The following is a 19,143-nucleotide window of genomic DNA, read 5'->3' as shown; positions in this document are numbered from 1 at the left end:
ATGTGCAGAAGTAGCCATTCACTGCAAAGTGGATATGACAGAATTGATCTTTGCCCTGCTTCTGAACCAAAGTGAACGTCCCCCAACCACAAATTTAAAACAGGAAACTACATCTTGACATACAAGTGACATTCTTCAAAAAAGAGTCAGCAGCATAAGCAATGCAATAACTTATACGAGCCAAACTGGGGAAATGGTTACTAGGTGCACCATAGCAGAGGGCTCCGGATCATCTGCATCCAATGTGATGGTCAAAAATTCAATGCACAGTTGGTTTTGCACATCACCTCCATCAAGATATGGCCACTGCAATTTGTAGCAGAAGTGGATACACAGCCAGTCATGCTACTACTTGCGGTATAAAGCCCACAGTCAACTTTTCCCTCAAACAACATCGAAAGGACCTACCGTCGCAGAAGAAGGCCGTGCAAGCGCTTTTGCACTTCTTACAATCTACCGGCCTGTGTGAAATATTTTAACTGGAACGCCTTGTCTGTGTGTGTCTCCATGTGTGCACGTTCCCTTTTCTTTTGCATTTTCCTCTCTGTCATCTTTCTAACCCCTATCTCCCATCCCCAGTGTAGGGTAGCAAACCGGAGACTCACATCTGGTTAACCTCCCTGCGTTTCCTTTTCATTCTCTCTCTCTCTCTTTCCCTCAAAAACTCACTGAAGTCATTGCTAATGCCTGGCATTGAGTCATTGTGGCTTGGAAGTGGCCACTGGCACTATTGAAAAAGCTGCTTGAAACCACAAGCAAGGGGCACAAAGGTGACATGCAAAATCCTCTAAACTGAATATGAGCACACATTTCCCCCAGAGGTTTAGAAAAGGAAAGCTCTTGCATTTTGGCATATACCACACATTTTAAATGCATGTCAACTTGTCAGTGCCCATTTTATAAAGATATGCACCCATAACTTTCAAAATACTTCAATAATGCTCCAAGTACCCAAAATATACCAGTTAATTTTGATAGCGTATACTGCACTATTAAAGTCAATATTTTAAGTGTCACAAGAGCCTACAAAGAAAGACAACATGCATACAACATCAGTGTATAATATATATTTCCATTTGCCACATTTCAACATCCTAAAAGGAAGCAACAGTAAAGTCGGCCATAAATGTACCAGCTTCAAAAAGTGCACAGCTGACGATGCGAGCTCAAAAGACCAGCTCCACGAGAAAAAAGAAAATCTCAAATTTGTAAAAACTATACATGTATGAGTAGCAAAAATCACCTGTACACAGCAACGACCACTATGGTAACAGATCCAGGTGGTAAACTAAAGAAAAACATTTAAATATATAAAACAAGCAAAAAGCACTTATGTGGAGCTCAAACATGAGAGCATTAGTTACTAGTAGTTTGGCACAAACAAAAAAAAATTGGAAAGAAGAGTAGACCAATTCACGTACAAAGGTTCTACACTAGAAAGAAAAAAAGAAAGAAAAAAAAACATGATGTATGAAAGCTGTCAATGGGCAGAACAGTGCACATAGCAATATTGCACAGTGGCAAAAAAATACTGGCTCCACATGCCCCCTAAGTATGTAGATTTTTAGATTTAATTTTCAGCAAGCTCTCCGAGCACCACGATTTCATTTCTTGCTCTGCTTCTTGGACTTCGAAGATGGTGCTTTGGCAGCTGCTGCCGGTTTCTCGGCTCCTTTTGCCACCTGGGGTGTGCCCTCAGCGATGGTGGGCTCAGCAGGTGGAGTCATGGCAGAGTCTAGCTTCTTCTGGATGTTCGCAAACGCATCCTCGCCCATGTAGTCGATTTGGCCCCGCTCCCAAGCGTACTGCCGTGCCTCTGAGCCCCCATAAACTGACTGGTCAGTCCCGCTGCGCCGCAGCTCCTCTGCTGTCTTGATTGTCAGCTTCGACATCTCACCGGCAAGGCCAGCCTGAAACAATGTAAACAGGAACATTGTTCCACTATTTACGAGGCTTAAAGAAACTGCATTATAGCACCGACCTCGCCTATATTTTACGAAATAACTATCAATTCTTGCTTTTTTTTTCCTCAGCATGTATAAAGAAAGCTTTGTTATCTATTACCGGCCTTTTCAGTCCCACAATAATATTTTCTCAACTACAAACTTGGTTCCTTCCTTGGTTCCTTCCAATTTTCACAATAAATAATTTAGCCGCGGCATCGTTAATACAGAGAGAAACTTGCAGCACTGCAGTTAAAAACACTTTCCTGTCATAGGTTAAGAAAAGACAAATCTACAAATAAACAATTTTAATTTAACCTGCATGGTGGTGATTTCTGTTCATTTGTAAATTTGAAAAAAACGACAAGGCCACCGCTGCGATCATAAATGTACTGAATCCAATTAATTTTTTTACCACATTTTAATAATTTATGAAGGGTATGCATTTACTGTGCAAGTGCATTCATTCAGTAAAAATATGGTATCTGCTTTCTTTTTCATGTTGGCAAATGATATATATAGATGAAAATGCACTGGTTAAATTATGCTTGCCCAAGATCTGAACATCTTAAGAAACCTGAGAAGCATAAAATGCACATTCAAAACTGTACAAGAGCATTACACAATGGAATCTGCAAGCACCATTCCGTACGAATACTAGTATACTAAGGCTACGATCCACCAATAGAAGTGTCAGTCTACAAGTGGTTCGTTACACAGAATCTAATCATGCTGCAGAACCTGGGTGCTATGCACTACTCTCTATGAGTGACATACATAATCACAACACCCTGTATGTGTGAACGCAAGGACTCACACATTCTGGGAACAGCTTGGGTTGCACATGGGTCATGAAGAGCTCCCACCAGAACTGCAAGTGGTCAAACATGTGCTGGCTGTCAACCTGTGGCTGGACGTGGCCTGTCAGCAGGTTGAACGTGTGGTGCCAGGGCTTCACAGGGCCCAGAAAGTGGACCACCTTGACATCCTTGCCAAACCTGCACAGACAACCCACAACAAAGAAATTAGTCTGAAGCCACAAAAAAATTTCACACGAGTAAGTACATTTGACATTTTCCCTTTAGCCATTGTTATATGCAACAGCAGGTCTTCACATAAGGGGAGTAGGGCGTGGTGGTCCAGTGAGAAGATATATGGTAAGCATAAAAATGCAAAATCAGCGAGACCTAACATCAAGAGAAGAATGAAAGCAAAACATGCAAGAACAACAAACTCGTCACATCCTGTGTTTCACACTTTCTAGTTGGACAAAGGGCATTCAGCACTTCCCTGGAATCTGTATTCTGGACGACAGCTAAAGCTGGATGGTTGCCTACGATACAGTAATGTGCACGTAAAGCAAAGTATAACTGCTGCTTGCAAAGGTGAGAATTTAAGACTGTTGGAATGAGGACTGGCTAGCACCAGGAATGAGGACAGATCTTGCACATGCTGCCTGCTCATGACAGTACATACCACACAGTACCATTTTTTTCACTTTGGGGGATGATAGTCTGAATCCCTGATGCAGCAACAAGCCCTTCTCCACTGGTGGAAACGAAACAAATTGCTTTCCTTTCATTGCAATGGCATATCTCAAGTTTTTTCAATAGAAGGTGCCAACAGTTTTCAGATGTAGGCACGAAAAATTTGGAAGCTGGAAATTGCACCGCTACAGAACCCAATACGCAAGTTGCAGAGTTTGTAAGTCATTGTTATGCATGCGAAAGCCCTGGCTAGCATCTTGTAACTGCCAAGATGCTGCGATTTCAACACTTTGTTTTAATAACTTTACAAATTATATTGGGAACTTCTACAGTAAGCAATATGTCTTCTGTAAACCCATGTAAAGACAAAGCCTAAAACCACAAATTGTATTGAAATGATTTGCACACAAGACAATACTGCCTGATACGAAACCTATGGATACTGCATATAAAATACGGCATGGAAAGTAAAGGCAAGGTTAGGAATTAAGCGATACGATTAAGAAGGTTTTGAAGTCTGATTTTACTCTGAAAAGCAAGATTTTAAAACAAAAGAACTAGAAATAGTTTCGAACAAAAGAACTAGAAATCGTAATGCAGCACATTCACGTATAAGCTTTTTGCACACTCCTGGGACAGCACATTTTTAGTTGAACTTGACTTGTCTAGGACCAGCTCGGGGAGGATGTACTTCCTAAACCAACAATGCCAGAAAGACTCCTGCACATGCAGATCAGCTAAAATTTTAACTTCCTAATATTTAAACTGTATTCTAAATGGGTAAAGTAATGGATACTGGCACCGCTAGTAGAAGTACAGTCAGCAGGACACACTCACTGTTTGTATGCAGGCAGGTAGGTGTAGGACACATTTGAGTTCATGTTATAAATAAATGAAAGATGGCGGTTGATGTCTTTTGTTGCCCAGTCATAGAAGTACAGATTCAAAAGGCCCTGATCACCACCTGAAATGCAAGGCACATGATGGCATCTCAGCACTGCATCTTTACATTGCCAAATTTTTCTGCACATGACACTGCCACCCAAAGATCTCAACACAAACTTGGTCCTAAAATTTGTAAAACATGGCCACACTTACCACAGTGAGGCTATGCTGTCATGAAGTATAAAATTTCCGCTATCACAATGACAAAAACAGTAGTGACCTTTCCACTAGCCGCTCATTTATACGCTGCCAGCACTAACACTTCCAATCACTTAAGCAGCATTACATGTTTCATAAATAAATTTTTAGTATTTGGCCTCTCCAATGTTTTCTCTATTCTTAGAAACTAAAGTTCACTGGGGCCAGACTAAACTGTGCAGCCACCACGCCGCGACGGAGCAGAATTATGTAACAATGGTATGGCAGTAGCTATAGCAATCGGCACATCTGTGCAAGCCAAACCATGACTGCTCAGACACCGGCGCACATCTCAAAGGCTACACTACACTGCCATTCACTTCAAACTGGGGGCAACCAACCTTTTTCACACAATGTGAAAAGTTTAAATTACTGGCCGGATGATTTTTAGTTCTAGATCCAATTTTCTCACCGATAAACTGGTTCATTTTAGATGCCGGTCAAATGCCGACATAGTCAGAAAGAGCCAGGGAATGAACTGCTACAGAACATTAATTATAGAGAGTTGCCCTTCGTGTTCCCTGAATGAGGTTTTACGCACATGCTTTCCACAGAATGTGTTTCCAGGTACTTGTCCACATGGTGTATAAGACCCACTGGAAGCAACAGTGATTTTTTTCACAACACAAAAAGCAACTTGCCATCAAAGCTGCCATGCTCCCCAGCAAACTTGACGAGTGCGTTGTAGGTGGACTCTGAGGGGACAAAGACAAACACTCCCGAATTGAAGCAGTCAGGCCAACCGACATCTGGGACAGCAGAGAGCTCTTCCCTGGAAAACAGCTCGTCGCAGTTTTGGAGTACCTAAAGAGATCAAGCAGAACAGACAATTACGGATAGAAGGGCTTGCCAGCCAACCATGAATTGGCTCTGCACAAAACAAAGAAAAGGGAGTATCATAAACAACCAATAATCTGCTATATTGCATATGCATGCATGCACAGTGGTACTATTTGTTTCAAATAATTGGGCCGAGCACCAATCAACAGGCGACAGGGAAGTTGAATTAATGAAGCATGATTTTGGAACTGGTATAGCCGTGACAATTATAACGCCATAATAGTTTTTACTGGGGTCCAGTTGCCCAGCGGAAGATGAGGCAGGCTTTGGCGGAGAGATCTGGACTAATGTCAACCACCTATGGTTCAACATGCATCGAAATATCATTGCACGAGCATTTTTGCCCTTTACCTCCATCGAAACGTGGTCACCTATGCTGGGTTCGAGCCCAAGGACTCATGCTCAGTAGTGGAATACTGTAGCCACTGAGGCATCACAGCAGGTGAGGTTGCATAGCAGTAATTAGACATATGTAACAATTATGCTACTGCACTAACGTACTAATTTAGCTTCTTGGCAAAGTCGGGGAACATAATGGACTTTAGCAAGGCAAATGAGAAAGCTATGGGTAAATAATACTTTTACATTAGGTAAGGTAAGGTGCAATTCTGACCACAAGAGCTAGAAATGGCACACTTGCTCACGCACATGCATGTGCATGCAAGCACCCAGTTATAATCATCCCAATTCTCCTGAATATTTTGTGTATGCTTGAAAAATATCACTATTTATAGACACCTATGGTCTATGAATTCACATTCATAGTTTCACAATTCATACTCGCTATTCATAGTTTTCACATAATGTCTTCAGCAGTTTGCACTTGCAGCAATAAAATGCTGTAAAGGTGCTGCATCAGTAATGGTGAATATTCAAATTTGTATAAACATCCTAAATAAATCCAAGAGAGCACTCCAAATTGAAGTTAGTTTCCTGTAAAATTTGGTATCATTCGCAAGCTTCCTCAATATTTCCAGTACCATGCAATTACGTTACAAAAGGAGCAGCACACAAGCAATGCTTGAATTTTTCACCACATTCAATCCACCTTTTTTCACAAGATGTGGCGCCCTCTGGGGAGTGCATAAAAATTTGTCCGCTACCAAGGAAGCTAGTTGAAAAAACACATGCAGGTGACGCATGCGTGGTCCACTTTCGTGAGGCACCAACTGCGCATGTGAAGTGGCAAGTGCACATATGACAACCACCATCATCTGTCGCTTGCACGTGTCACCAGCATGAACCATGCATGCACGCTAGAAACTATTGATACAACTTTAACCAGTCGAGCTCCATGGGAAAAGGCAGAGTAGGAGAGGTGCGCATGCGTGAAACGGCAGTGTAGAAAAGGTAGACTGCCAACTCATTGCTCAGACCAGCCTGAAAGAAAGTTTTCTGTATTCTCACAGCTAGATGAACAGATTCAGCTCACCAACGTGTCTGCATCCATGAAGACACACTTCTTGAACTGCACCAGCCGCCAACAGTGCAACTTTGTGAATGTAACGCCCAATTCGGGCCGATTGAGCAAGGCAAGGTTGGCTGGGTCTCGGCTGTCCATCAGGTTCACCTCCTCCACAAGGTCGAATGCCTGCGACAGCAGCGACCTGCACAGATACGAACACATTACCACAGTACAGCAGGGAAGACAAAGCCATTAACCACAGTGAACCATACTGCAGGGCCCAGAAGTGGCTCCACCCTGTGACATTAATATGCCAAGTAATATCACTTAGTACTCCATGAAACAGACAGCCATTTTCAAACACCAATTACAAGGGTAATGAACTTAACTCCTAAGCACTCAATGTGTTTAATGCTGCAAAATATTTGGCTTCCTCATAACAATACCAATTTCATTTAGCCGTTTTAGCCGCGACACTCAGCTGAATTACCAGATTTATGTATAGACTAACACTGCTAGGGTTTCCTTTCTCGTCACCTTCATGCTTTTTCCCTTTGTGTTCCGTTATGTATGCATCACTAAGAAGAAACCATCCCCAGCTATGACATATCGCATTTTTGACCTCAGCATTATTTGCATACAATTTATCCTGTTAAAGCAATCAATGTGGTCAATGTGTGGCCAGCCAAACTGCACTGCATGAATGTGATAATAACCCTTATCACAAATTCGGCTACAGTGGTTTTCAGATAAAACTTTTCTGCACTGATCAAGCCCGGAAAATCTACAGCCTGCAGCACTTGAGAAATCTACAGCACTAGAGAATCTACAGCACTAGAGAAAGGAATGCCCTAGACTTGAGTTTATAGTCCTTTCAAGAACCTTTACACCTGTAAACATTATCAAATCAACACATGCATACTGTTACTCTTCACTTTCATGAGCACCAAGTCCATCCACACCACTGTCCCCTGCGCACAGCGTTAGTGCAGCCCTCACCTCATCTGTGGCGTGACTGTGTTGGTAATGAGGATGGCCAGCTGCCGAGAGGTGTGCACCCTCTTGAGGGAGTAAGCCAGCACAAGGGCACCCAGCGAGTAGGTGTCATCCGTTGCCAGAGTGACAAAGGCTTCATCGGTCACTGCACGCAACATCCATAGAGACCAGATGAATTAAAACAATTTATACTTCAGATATGGCTAACTTGCTCCTGTCACTTGACAATTTTTCATGTATTCAAGTGCTGCAGTAGCCGCCTCGAGAGACAACAGTTGTGCAAAGACACATTACTAAAAAAATCTTCAGTTCACTTTTATTAGGCAATGCAAATTTATGCATAAATTGCAGTCGCTAATGGCATTAATAAGAGATTATGCAGCACTTGTCGCACTACCACAGGTGATTGGGAAGCTTCAGCAATATCAGTGCAGATTGAAATTATAGCGGGCATAAAGAGTAGCAATCAAAGTTATGGATCTGTGCTCAAATTTATTCACCACTTGAATAAGACGAGACCCATTTTGGGCCGACAAAAAATAAATAAATTCAGCTTACGGCGTAATAATCACTACCGCAAACAGCTAGGGCTTTAAAATCGAGCGAACCTTGCCACTGAGTTCAGGGCGCACACCGATCGACATTTCACTATAATAACCATATGCAACACCGCTCAGAGCAACAGAAAATGCTTAAAAAGCATTCAGTCGCTGTTTTATTAGCTTGACAAAAACAACAAAAAAGGAACGTTCCCGCGTGAAGCACGCGTCGCAGCTAAAGGAACCAACCAGGCATGCATTTTGTCACTTCTAGGCAACGGCTCGCGCAAGCAATTCAAACGACGGATATGCCGCATGCTCGTGCCTGCGGGTGCTCAGATAGCCTCACCCTTGCCAGCGTCGCCGCTCTCCTTCCCATAGACGGCAGAGTCGAACCGCATGGGCGAACAGTCGGCAGCGGCTGCCAGGCCGGTAGAAATGTTTAGCGTGTTCATGGCATCGACGGTACACGAGTGAGCAAGGCGTGTCTGCACCCGCACGCTACGCTCAGGCTCGTTATCGGCGCCGTGCGCCCGTCCGGTAACCAAGACGCTTCCCAGCTTGGGTACTCGAGACCGTTGATCGCCGGGTAGGCGTGTCACGGCAGTGCGAGGCTCCTATTCTCAGCGAAGACAATGCCGTGAAGCGGCCGCACAGGATATGACAGGCCGTCAAGGTCGTTGCCTCTACGCGGCAAGGTCGAATTTATGCCGGACTGCCGCTCAGTTCACACCAGTTACGTGGTAAATGCGAGCGCGGTGGCCATAGGATGTCAGTAGAACGCGCTACACGACTGCGAACATTTCCCCGAGATTCAAATTTCAACAGTTTTGCACGCAGATGCCCTGCCACCGAGCATCTGCCATTGTAGACTCGCCCACCCACTCTCCCGTCTGCAACTGGTGGAGAATGTGAAGGCAGCTTGCCTCCCGCCATGCGTCATTAAACCAAACTTTGCTTAAACAAATATGTTTCCTTACGTAACAACTTTTTGATGTTAAACTTTTATTATTAACTGGTATTTTTTGCTTCCTTTGAGCATAAAACTTATGAATAATGTCCAAAAAAATGATTTGGCATCCTGAAAGAAACGAAACCAAAACTCAGCCGCGGCGGGCGCATATGAAGCGCTTTAGATTGTGATTGAGAAGTCTCGTTATGTGATACTAACTAAACAATTCCGAAAAGGTAACGTTAGAGCTAAATAAGCGAAAACCAGGGGCAGCTTCCCCACTGTGTAGATTACTACGGCTACGTATAGTTCACCGCAGTCGCGACGGCCAAAGAATTCGGGGAGTGAATCGTCTGTCGTGGTGTAAATATAGCCGGCGTGGCAGAGGGAGATAGGTATCACACCGGGTAGAGGCAGACTCTGCGACATATCTTGGGTCTCTTTGTTCGCCCGGATGCGTTCAAGGGCCTGGCGCCTCGAGTTCAACGCAAGGAATGCGAATACGCGGGCAGCCGGCCGTTTCGGATTCGATTTCAATGCCACACGTACGACGTACCAAACGGAAAGTCTGAAGGCGTTCTACTCTAACGTGTTAGGAGAATAGCTAGACTGCTCCTTTTCTATTTATTAACAACGGCAATTAATGAACCAAGGCTGCCCAATTATCAAACTTGCAAATAAACGAAAAGTGCAGAAAAGTATGTTAAGTATGTTAGGCATGCGACCACGGATATATGTGCATGGCTCTTACGAAAAATACTTAAATATAAAATAGTTACAGCAGTTGCACAGGGCTGCCCCAGCAGCTATCAGTGCGCGCGTGACATAACGCGAACGCGTAACTGAAAACGACTCTGCACAGTTATGCAAGCGATAACTATATGTGTTCTGAACGACGCACGAAACGAAAATACTTTCGACCAGAAATACTGGCAGTGCTTGGCTTCGGTCCAAAAGCCCTTTACCTTTGCGAGCGTGGCACGAAGGTGCGCCATGGGGTTTTCTTACCTCGCTAGAAAAATAAACAAGTAGTACGGAAACAATTTCGATGGTGTGAAGCTCCATAACGGCTCTCGCAGTGATTCAAGATGAAAGTTATAACGGTAAAGAAGGGTAGCACACAGCTTAAAAACGCGCTGCACTTAAGTATGTCTGCTTTCCACTAGCATGTGTTGTGAGCTTCGAGAAACGTCCGGTTAACGAACTCTGCTGCTAAAGTGGGTCTTCAAGTGAAAGCAAAACCAAATCTAAAGAGACTGCGCGCAAGCCTGGTGCGATATTCGTCCCACCTTCCATTTAACGAACTTTTTTGAAACTGGTCCCACAGTAACAACACAACAAGGAGGAAACTTTCGAGGCTTCAACTAACGCGACCGAACACATCAAACGCATTCCAAAAATTCGAGCCCGTAAACGGCGCTATCGTGTTACACTCGCCGAAAAGACTATTTCGGTGCTAAGTGCACGCGACAGCTTTCGCAACAGTTGCGAATAGGCGCAAGGAAGGCGAACGGAGGTGCAGTGCTCAACGTCGAAAATAAAAGAGGAGAGGCCCCCAATTGACACGCCCCGCCAAACTTACCGCGTTCCATCGCTGCTACTTCGTTCCGCGCCGATAAATGCGGCGGTCGTCGTCAGAGCTGGGCTGCTGCACACTGCCTTCAGTGAGGGAACGGCCGCGCGGGATGGGTCAAGAGATGAATCGAGTCAATGAAGTTCAGCGCATGCGCTGCCGGGAGCGCTGAGGAGGGGCGTGCGCGCGGTCGCCGGCCGACAAAGCGCTCCGCTTGTTCCGAAACTAACCCTACAATAGGGATAGAGCACTGACAACTGTACCTCAGGAAACCAATACTTGGGGTCGCCACATTGGCCTGTGTTTCGAAATGGAGGCGCGTGGATTGAACTTGCACTTGAAGGCGGAATGATGACGGTCTGTGCAGTTTCTAAATTTGCGCGTCGAGGCTTGCTTTTTGAGCCTGTGTTTAACACTCAGGTTTAGGCAAACGGAGGCGGGGAAGGGTTGCAGGAGTTTTTCTTGACGGTGGAAATTTCGCGACAAAGTGTCCAATAGTGTTCCTTTTCCAATGTTAGAACGTTAGAATGTCATCTCGCTGCTTTTTCGAACAAAGCAAATTAAATCGTTTCCTCTTTACTAAATTGAAGAAAACGGAGCAAAGCTAGAGTCAGTCGATTTTTGTCGTTCGTTTGCATCATTTTCTCAAGTTTTTCGCTCCCTGAAATGGACGACGCCTCATTCACAGAATTCCTGTCATATAAGTAGCGTGATAGGCTATCTATCGAGCGCTGGTCAGTCATGACAGCCAACAGTTAAGAAGCCACTATCTAATTATAAAACGCACCTGCGTCAATTTTTTTTTTAGATCTCTACCTTGAATTGCTGCCACGGAGCTTCAGCTTCTTCAGTATACTAAAGTACAGCAAAGAAACCGGACAGATCCTGGTCTATTGTTTACCCGACATTTCGCGGTGGCTAAAACAATGGATTCTATTATTTTGTAAGCTTATTTCCTTGATTTTTCAGAAGGACTCAAGGCTACTGATATATACCTCGACTAGCCGCGAAGTCCCGAGTAATCTTCGATGTTCCAGCGGGTAAAAGACAGTAAACGCGAATCGCTCAAACCATGCCTAGCACGGACCCTCGATATCGCCCGTTATGCGTACGTGTGTCCGCTCACGTGTGTAACCTCCACGCGTCCTTCCTGGAATTCAACGGCAGGCCCACCTGAAAGACTCACTGGACAGGCCCGCCTGGGTACCTTCTCGAGCGTGACCATCCTCCTCCCCGGTTCCTTCAAAACTCCCCACGCAGCCATTCTCCTTCCCTGCGCACGTCTCTCGAACAACAATAGGGGAGCAGGGGTCAGCCAGGGTATGCAGAAACGGCCTTCCCGAGCGCGAGTCTCAAGAAATGCGGGAGGGGCGTCCGAGTTCAACGCCCGCCCAGTGCCGCTCATGAGCCTGTCCAGGGGCGAAGAAAAGGTGTCCTTGCGAGGGCAGGGGGATGGGCAGAGGGGGGGAGGGGGGGGGGGGACGATGTTGCCACCCTCGTTTCTCGCCAACGCCCAGCACAGCAAGCGTGAGCCCCGGACTGCGCGGAGTCGGAAGCAACGGAGAAACCGATACTGCACATGATGTGGACGGGCGCGCTCCGTGAGAAGATGGTGTTCTTGCTGCTGGTCGTCGCAGCAGCAGCCGCTGGAGCCGCTGCTGAATCGGTGGCTTTCAAGGATTGCGGTAAGTAAGAACAAGAGCCACGCGTCAGCGCGAGCATGCAGATTTGAAAAGATTTGAAAGGCTTCACCCTACAGTGGAAGGCAGCGGGGCTGACTTACCCAAGGCATTGGGGTTTAGGGATAGTGAAGGGAAAGTGGATTTTAAGAGGTTAGAAGTAACCAAGCGAAGGTTATCTGATTGGTGGCTAAAAGCAAGACAGGAGTAAAATTTCACAAGACATGGCTAGGTGGCTTGAGCCACCGCCCGATGTAAAGGGTTCAGCCGTATCCATCCATCCATCCATCCAACCTGTTCGAGGCAAGCGAGAAGTGAGGCAACGGATCTCTGGTCGTATCCTCAAGACCGCCGTAGAGCCTATATTGGTGCGCATGCCATTGTTTTCCATTTTGATTGACAAAACAGTTCGCACTGTGTTTTGGACGGTTCCGCGCGTCGACACTCCTAATGAATCGGAGACTTGGGGCCCTCGCGGTAACATGCCTCTTTGTTTTTGAGCGCCATTTTGTGGTTACAAAGAAGACGAAAGGACGGAACAAGAATGACGACCCACTCAAACGATGCGCGAACTGTTTAAATTGATGAGTTCTTATCTGGCGAAAGCATAAGAATGAGCAGCATAGAGGGAGAGAGAGATACGTAAGAAAGGCAAAAATACCGAGAAGAAATAGTGCCAGCTTTATTGGCAGCGTGCAGATGTTTCTATTCTTTCGGACGCAGCGCGTGACATAATCCAGGTGTACTATATTACCCGCCGGATATTGCGAATTACACCGATGCACCAAGGTTGAAAAGGCGCGCGTTTGCAGGAGTCGACTGCAGCTGGACGAGATCAAAAGAGCGAAGCGTGATTGCTGTTTCTTTAAAAGATCTTTAAAAGATACCAGGATGAGCAGGAGGCTTCGGCATCGCATCTTGAAACCGCGCAAAAAAGACAAGGTACGAGGAAGAAATCAACAGGACAGAGCGCGGAACTTCAACTGATTTATAACAGCAGTGCGTCAAATTTATACAATCATCGTAATCACATTGTAACATTACAAACGATCATCACGTAACACTTGTGCGCAGGCGTGTAGGGGACATCATGCAATCTAGATATGAATACTCTTTATCAGATAGGTTTACCGAGGTTTTGCGGACACAAGAGCCGGATTCCTTCTTGATACAGTAGGCCTCGTACACTTCTCTGCTTAGTTAGGCTTGAACTTGTTCGGGATTGTGGTATCGCGGAACCGAGGCGTGTAACCACGGCAGCGGCGACAACGGTCGGCCACATGCCCTCCTTCCGCCAATGCGCCAAATTTATGCAGTCATCGTGGCTGACCATTGTCGCCATTGCCTTGGTTACACGCCTCGGTTCTGCGATACCACTATCCTGAATAAGTTCGGGCCTATACTAAGCAGAGAAGTGTACGAGGCCTACTGTATCAAGAAGGAATCCGGCTCGTGTGTCAGCAAAACCTCGGTTAACCTGTCCGATAAAGAGTATTCATATCTAGATTGAATGACGTCCCGTACACGCCTGCGCACAAGTATTACGTGATGATCGTTTGTCATGTTACAATATGTGGTTACGATGACTGTATAAATGTGACGCACTGTTGTAATAAACCAGTTGAAGTTCCGCGCTCTGTCCTGTTGGTTTCTTCCTCGTCCCTTGTCTTTTCTGCGCGGTTTCAAGATGCATTCTACTAATAGTCGCCAACTAGCCCGTCTCTCTTTATTATATTTGGCATCGCCATGGAATATTCTGTGGAACTCCGCTGCTGAACAAGCACCCGCCCGCGATGTCCACATTTTGATGGAAGAAAAATGAAATTTTTCGTGTACCACGATTTCGACCTAACTTAATCTGAAGCTCTATGTTAAGTTGACTCTTACAATCGAAGTTAGAGACGCAGCGTTTAAGTGACTTAGAAGTTCCCTGTGAACTTTGGCAAAACTGACGTACTATCAGCAAGAAATGAAACGCGAACAAGACCACTGAGCCACGAACAGCAAAATAACAACTTCTTAGGCAGGGGAAGCTCTGTACTAGAGGAGGTTAATGTCGTTCAGAAAGTGCGAAGACTCTTCTACAGAAGTGTTAATCAATCGCTTGTATTTGCTCTCTATATGAGCTAATATGATGGCGTACTTGTGCTGCTACCTGAGTTTTCTTGTTCGCGTTTCATTCGTTGCTGATAGTACGTAATTCGACATGCATATCCAGACCAGCATAGCAAGTTTGCAAGTTATTTGAAAATAAATGCACACAGCGAGAGCACGGTCTATCATGAACTGTCTTGCTGTCCGGATTTCTGGCGACAAAACTCGCCGACGAATCGGTTGTTCATGGCCTAATTGTCTTTAGTACGAACGTCGGATAGGCTGACGATATCTTTCAAGCAACACGCACGGACCGAGCATAATTATCAAAAGTAGGTTAAGTCTGTTGACCTCGCCTATTGCATTATCTGGGGAAATTTGAAAGGCACTGCACAAAGTCTATCAAGGTTTCGCCCCGCCCGTAACACGTACGTGTCATTGTCGTACGAAATTATTTGCAGAGTTCGTATGCACCTTTCTTTGACATATGACACAATGGGCAGAAAAAAGAAAGAAAAATAAAAAGTGCCCAGCCCGCGGCGTCGGTTGTTCCTTCCTTGACAGTGCGACTTAGAACAAAAGAAATTACGAAAGCGTTCGCGTACGAAAGCAGATATGTACTATCGGAAAGAGATAGGAATGCTGATAAAGAACACGACCGCAAGGGCGTGCGCACACCCACTGACTCTCTGCCAAGCAATGCACTAAATTTCGTGCTTTCTGTACCCGTTCTTCAGCACTCCTCAGACATACCTTCCAAATTCACCCGACTGGCACCTCTCATGTTATTTTGATTTTTGTCGTGCGACATTGTCACATGCGGTGAACGGTACACAACCGATAAGTAACTTATGCGTCGCGGTCGCATTTTTATGGACGCCAACTGACGCCCTGGTGATGTGCGATACTAGTGGAGCGCACGTTAAAGGGCACCAGGTTGCCGAAATTAATTAGGAGCTTTCTACCAGGGCTACTCTATTTCTCTCCCTCCTTCATGACCTTACTTCACGCCGCGGTTCAGATATCCAACGTGGCTGTTCCCGCGCCTTTCGTTTCTGAATAATCTCCCCCCCCCCCCTCCCAACTCCAGTCAGCAATACTAAATCTGGAAGATTTTTCTTTTTTTTTCTTCCAAGAATCATGGCCTATAGAGCGTCATGCTAGGCCATGCTGTTATTACGTGTCATGCTGGCGTGCACAAGTACCGGTGACAATGATCAGCCAGATGACCACCCCATCCTGATATAACGGGAACCCACGTCCCTGCTCGAATTTCCCTGCTTAGATGTGCATAAGAATTTTGAGGCGCTGTGTACTATAAAACGTGATATGTACATGTCCAACACTCTTGGTAGAACTTAATTGGAAAGTTCTAAGATACTGTGATGGAACTACTGAAGGTAATGGTCCATTCTTTTGATATGTAGCAAAATTGTTCTTTTAAAGAGTTTCCTTCGATCGCATCGCACAGTTAAAACTGCCATATAAAATCAATGAGCAGCGGAGCCCTCCACTACGGCACCTCTTTCTTCCTTTCTTCTCTTAGTCCCTCCTTCATCCCTTCTCTTACGGCGCAGTTCAGGTGTCCGCCGATATGTGAGACAGATACTGCGCCATTTCCTTTCGTCAAAACCCAATTTTCATTTTCAAAACCAATGAGAAACGCTTTTGACGATACCAAAAACGTTAATAGAACAAAAAAAAATGCAAGACTGCCGTCGGGTGATCTGCGGATATATTGATTGTTATAGTGAAATCTTACAATATACGAAAAAATTGCGTTCAAAAATGGTTTTTCGCTCAAAAATGGTTTTCTCCAGACTTTTTCGGTACGAAATCTGGTGTAGGACGCAAAATGTGAGGGAAAGGCCAGCGTGCGCGAACAGTGCGATGTTGCTGTCAACGATTATTGGCACGTATATTCTGAGCATTTTATAGCGCAGTGATGTGCGGTTTAATTATCGCTGAATAAAAAAAAAAGCTTTTTAGTGGACGTCCGCGCCTTGACCAGTTTGTTCTGTCTTCTCCTGCTTGTAACCGTTACTTTCAACAACCCCTAGGTGCCCTCGACACTACGCTTCACCACAGTTGAGCACTGAGAACATGGTGATGTATACCACCATGATATGCACCGCTAAGTTTGAAACTGATTTTGAATTTAATGGGGAATTTAAAGAAATTCATCGATAAAAGGTGGGGAAACGACGGGTAGACTTGCGCAAGGGCTGCTTGTAAGTGGCACCAGGTGCTTGTAGCGGGTTCTCTTTTTACCAGTAGATAAGTCCTAACACAACAGATAACTCAGCATCGCGGTATCAGAGCGCCCCATAGGCGTAAAACGAGATAGTCCACATAGGCGCAACGCAGCTGCCATGCACGCAGTCTACGCCAAACGACACGGTTCCGGCCCTCCAATGCATGGCTGCAGGGTAACGGCCTGCCCGTGCACTCACGTCTGCCGAAGGCAGGCTTTCGCCCGTAGAGCCACAGGAACGACATTTCTGCGCTGTGTCCGCTGCCAGCACTCCTTCTTCTTTGACTCTACTGAGTCGGAGCACGTGGTGGTGGAGCAGGCAACACGTGTTTCGCTGGTTAAAGACGCTGCACCCCATGCTGGAGCCCGGTGACGGCGAAGGGAAAGGGGAAGAAGCAGCGACCGTGCCGGATGTCGAACGCCCGCAGAAGTAGAAATAAAGAAAAAGAAAACCCGCGAATACATATAGAGTAACGGAGAAGTAAATTAAGAAAAAAATATAAACCTAGGCACATAAAAAAGAAACGCTTTCTCATCTTGACGGCAAAATAACGACATGTTAGTAAAGAATTAATGTAGGTCGGTTCCTGGTCGATCCGCCAGTGTGGGTGCGCGCCATATTTGCTCATTAGAACACTAGGGACGACTCGTGGAGATGGAATTAAACAAGGGCCCCACTCTGTGCGGATTCTTCAGCCTCTCACATCTCTCTTCATTCCGGTCGTGTCCTAACGAGAGCGACACTTAACGAATATTAAGAACTTCTTGCTGGTCTAGTTGGTATTTACTAACAATTGCATTTTTTTTTTCCGCTAGGATATGAACGGCTACCGCATGTCTCATTGTTTTCTTTTTTGTACATGCTGTACTTTGCTTGCAGTGAAAAATACGATTGGCGCGGCTAATCAACATGCACTCAATGTCACAGCGTTCGTCCTGTGTCTTTCTTTTGGTCCTCTGATCTTTTGTGAGCTGTTACTTCCAATATATAAAAAGAAACTTCACAGAGTTTACACACCTGTTTTGGCTCAATATGATATTCCTAACCCCAAACGCAGAAATAAAAAAGTCAGAACAAATTATGGAAAACAAGATCTGGAATACCAAGTAATAGACATGTTAAATAACTCTGCTTCTATTTTAGATTTTTGCCTACCCAGAAAAAGGTTCAAACGTGAACTGCGGGCAATTTTGTTTTCCGATGAGATTGGTAAATAACAATGATAAATGTAAATTTTGTTTTCAATTGTTGACTTCTTTTTACGTGTTTTTGTGATATTTGAGAGAATCTTCAATGTGATTTTAAAAAAAAACTGTCCATAGTGCTTAAGTACAGCCATATGTTGTATGTATGCGTGTACGATCTGTAACGCAGCTTCTCTTTTTTGTACCAGCTCTCTGCTGTACTGCTGTAGGTTGCTCCTTTTGTTACGGGGGCAGAGACCTCGTCAGGCAACCATGCCTTTAGTCTCTGCCACCCGCAGGATGATGTGATTTTCCTGCAAATAAAAACTGATTGACTGAATATGAACTTGTACCAACTCGCCCAACTGAATGGTCTACTAAAAAAAGCACACCTGTCCATCAACTTCTTGCCCTGCACCACATCGTTCAAGTGCGGAGAATACACGGGGCCCATGCGCACGAAACTTGGGCTGTTATTCCATTCGTGCCCGCGAAGGTCTGGGCCCATCAGGGCTGGACACCGCTGAAGGTGTATACAATACAGGCTGGTCTAAAACAGCGTACGGAATAAAGAAAATTTGTCATGTTATCATTTCATCAACTGATGAGCTGTCAGGCATTGTACTTTTTTTAAAGCGAAATTTATTGCCCCAGGGCATCTATGATTGGTGAAGGTGTGACGAATGATGTAGTAGAGATTAAATGAATGGAAAAATGTTAGCTGATTTGATGAAGTCCAGTAGAGAACGATGGTACGGTTCCTGCGTCCAGGCAATGTATGAATCAGGGTTGCTTGGTGAAAGACCTGCTACCATCACGTGCCGGATCCTTGTAGGCTTGAGAGCTGGGCAGTCAGTCCCACAGTAAGTGATGAATGTCGGCCTCAATGTCCTCGTGTTTACATATCAGACACCCTGGCCGAGGAAACAATTGTACTTTGTTCGTGTACTGTGCGATGTCAGTGCACGTTAAAGAACACCAGGTGGTCGAGATTTCCGGAGCCTTTCACTACGGCGTCCCTCATAGCCTGAGTCGCTTTGGGACGTTAAACCC

General features: G+C 45.2%; 1 protein-coding gene across 3 annotated transcripts; it reads right to left on the bottom strand.

Moving 5' to 3' along the window:
• Positions 1-1,045: 1,045 nt before the first annotated feature.
• Positions 1,046-17,194, bottom strand: Gyg (glycogenin 1). 3 transcript variants are annotated; one of them, XM_077659704.1, is made up of 7 exons: positions 10,888-11,027; positions 7,818-7,959; positions 6,846-7,020; positions 5,215-5,377; positions 4,268-4,394; positions 2,761-2,941; positions 1,046-1,910 (listed from the first exon to the last, which is right to left on the bottom strand). In XM_077659704.1, exons 1-7 carry the CDS (start codon positions 10,895-10,897, stop codon positions 1,605-1,607), a joined length of 1,104 nt encoding a protein of 367 aa, XP_077515830.1. In that variant the 5' UTR covers positions 10,898-11,027; the 3' UTR covers positions 1,046-1,604. The 3 variants fall into 3 exon arrangements, with proteins under 3 accessions (XP_077515830.1, XP_077515828.1, XP_077515829.1); XM_077659702.1 differs by lacking the exon at positions 10,888-11,027 and adding an exon at positions 8,703-9,243; XM_077659703.1 differs by lacking the exon at positions 10,888-11,027 and adding an exon at positions 17,105-17,194 and having other exon boundaries at positions 1,554-1,910.
• Between the last annotated feature and the right edge of the window lie 1,949 nt (positions 17,195-19,143).

This window comes from Amblyomma americanum, chromosome 3 (genome assembly GCF_052857255.1).
Source record: "Amblyomma americanum isolate KBUSLIRL-KWMA chromosome 3, ASM5285725v1, whole genome shotgun sequence".
In the NCBI taxonomy this organism is placed as follows: Eukaryota; Metazoa; Arthropoda; class Arachnida; order Ixodida; family Ixodidae; genus Amblyomma; species Amblyomma americanum.
Note: the sequence above shows the minus strand (reverse complement) of the source record. Positions and strands in the feature narration are given on the sequence as shown.

What these genes read in the sequence shown, in the direction of transcription:
- Gyg (XM_077659702.1), bottom strand. Translation starts at nt 8,808, where the DNA reads ATGAACACGCTAAACATTTCTACCGGCCTGGCAGCCGCTGCCGACTGT. An exon ending in GGAGCATGGCAGCTTTGATG is followed by an intron (nt 4,395 to 5,214) that starts GCAAGTTGCTTT and finishes CTTGCATTTCAG; the next exon opens with GTGGTGATCAGGGCCTTTTG. An exon ending in CCAAGCTGTTCCCAGAATGT is followed by an intron (nt 1,911 to 2,760) that starts GTGAGTCCTTGC and finishes ACATTGTTTCAG; the next exon opens with GCTGGCCTTGCCGGTGAGAT.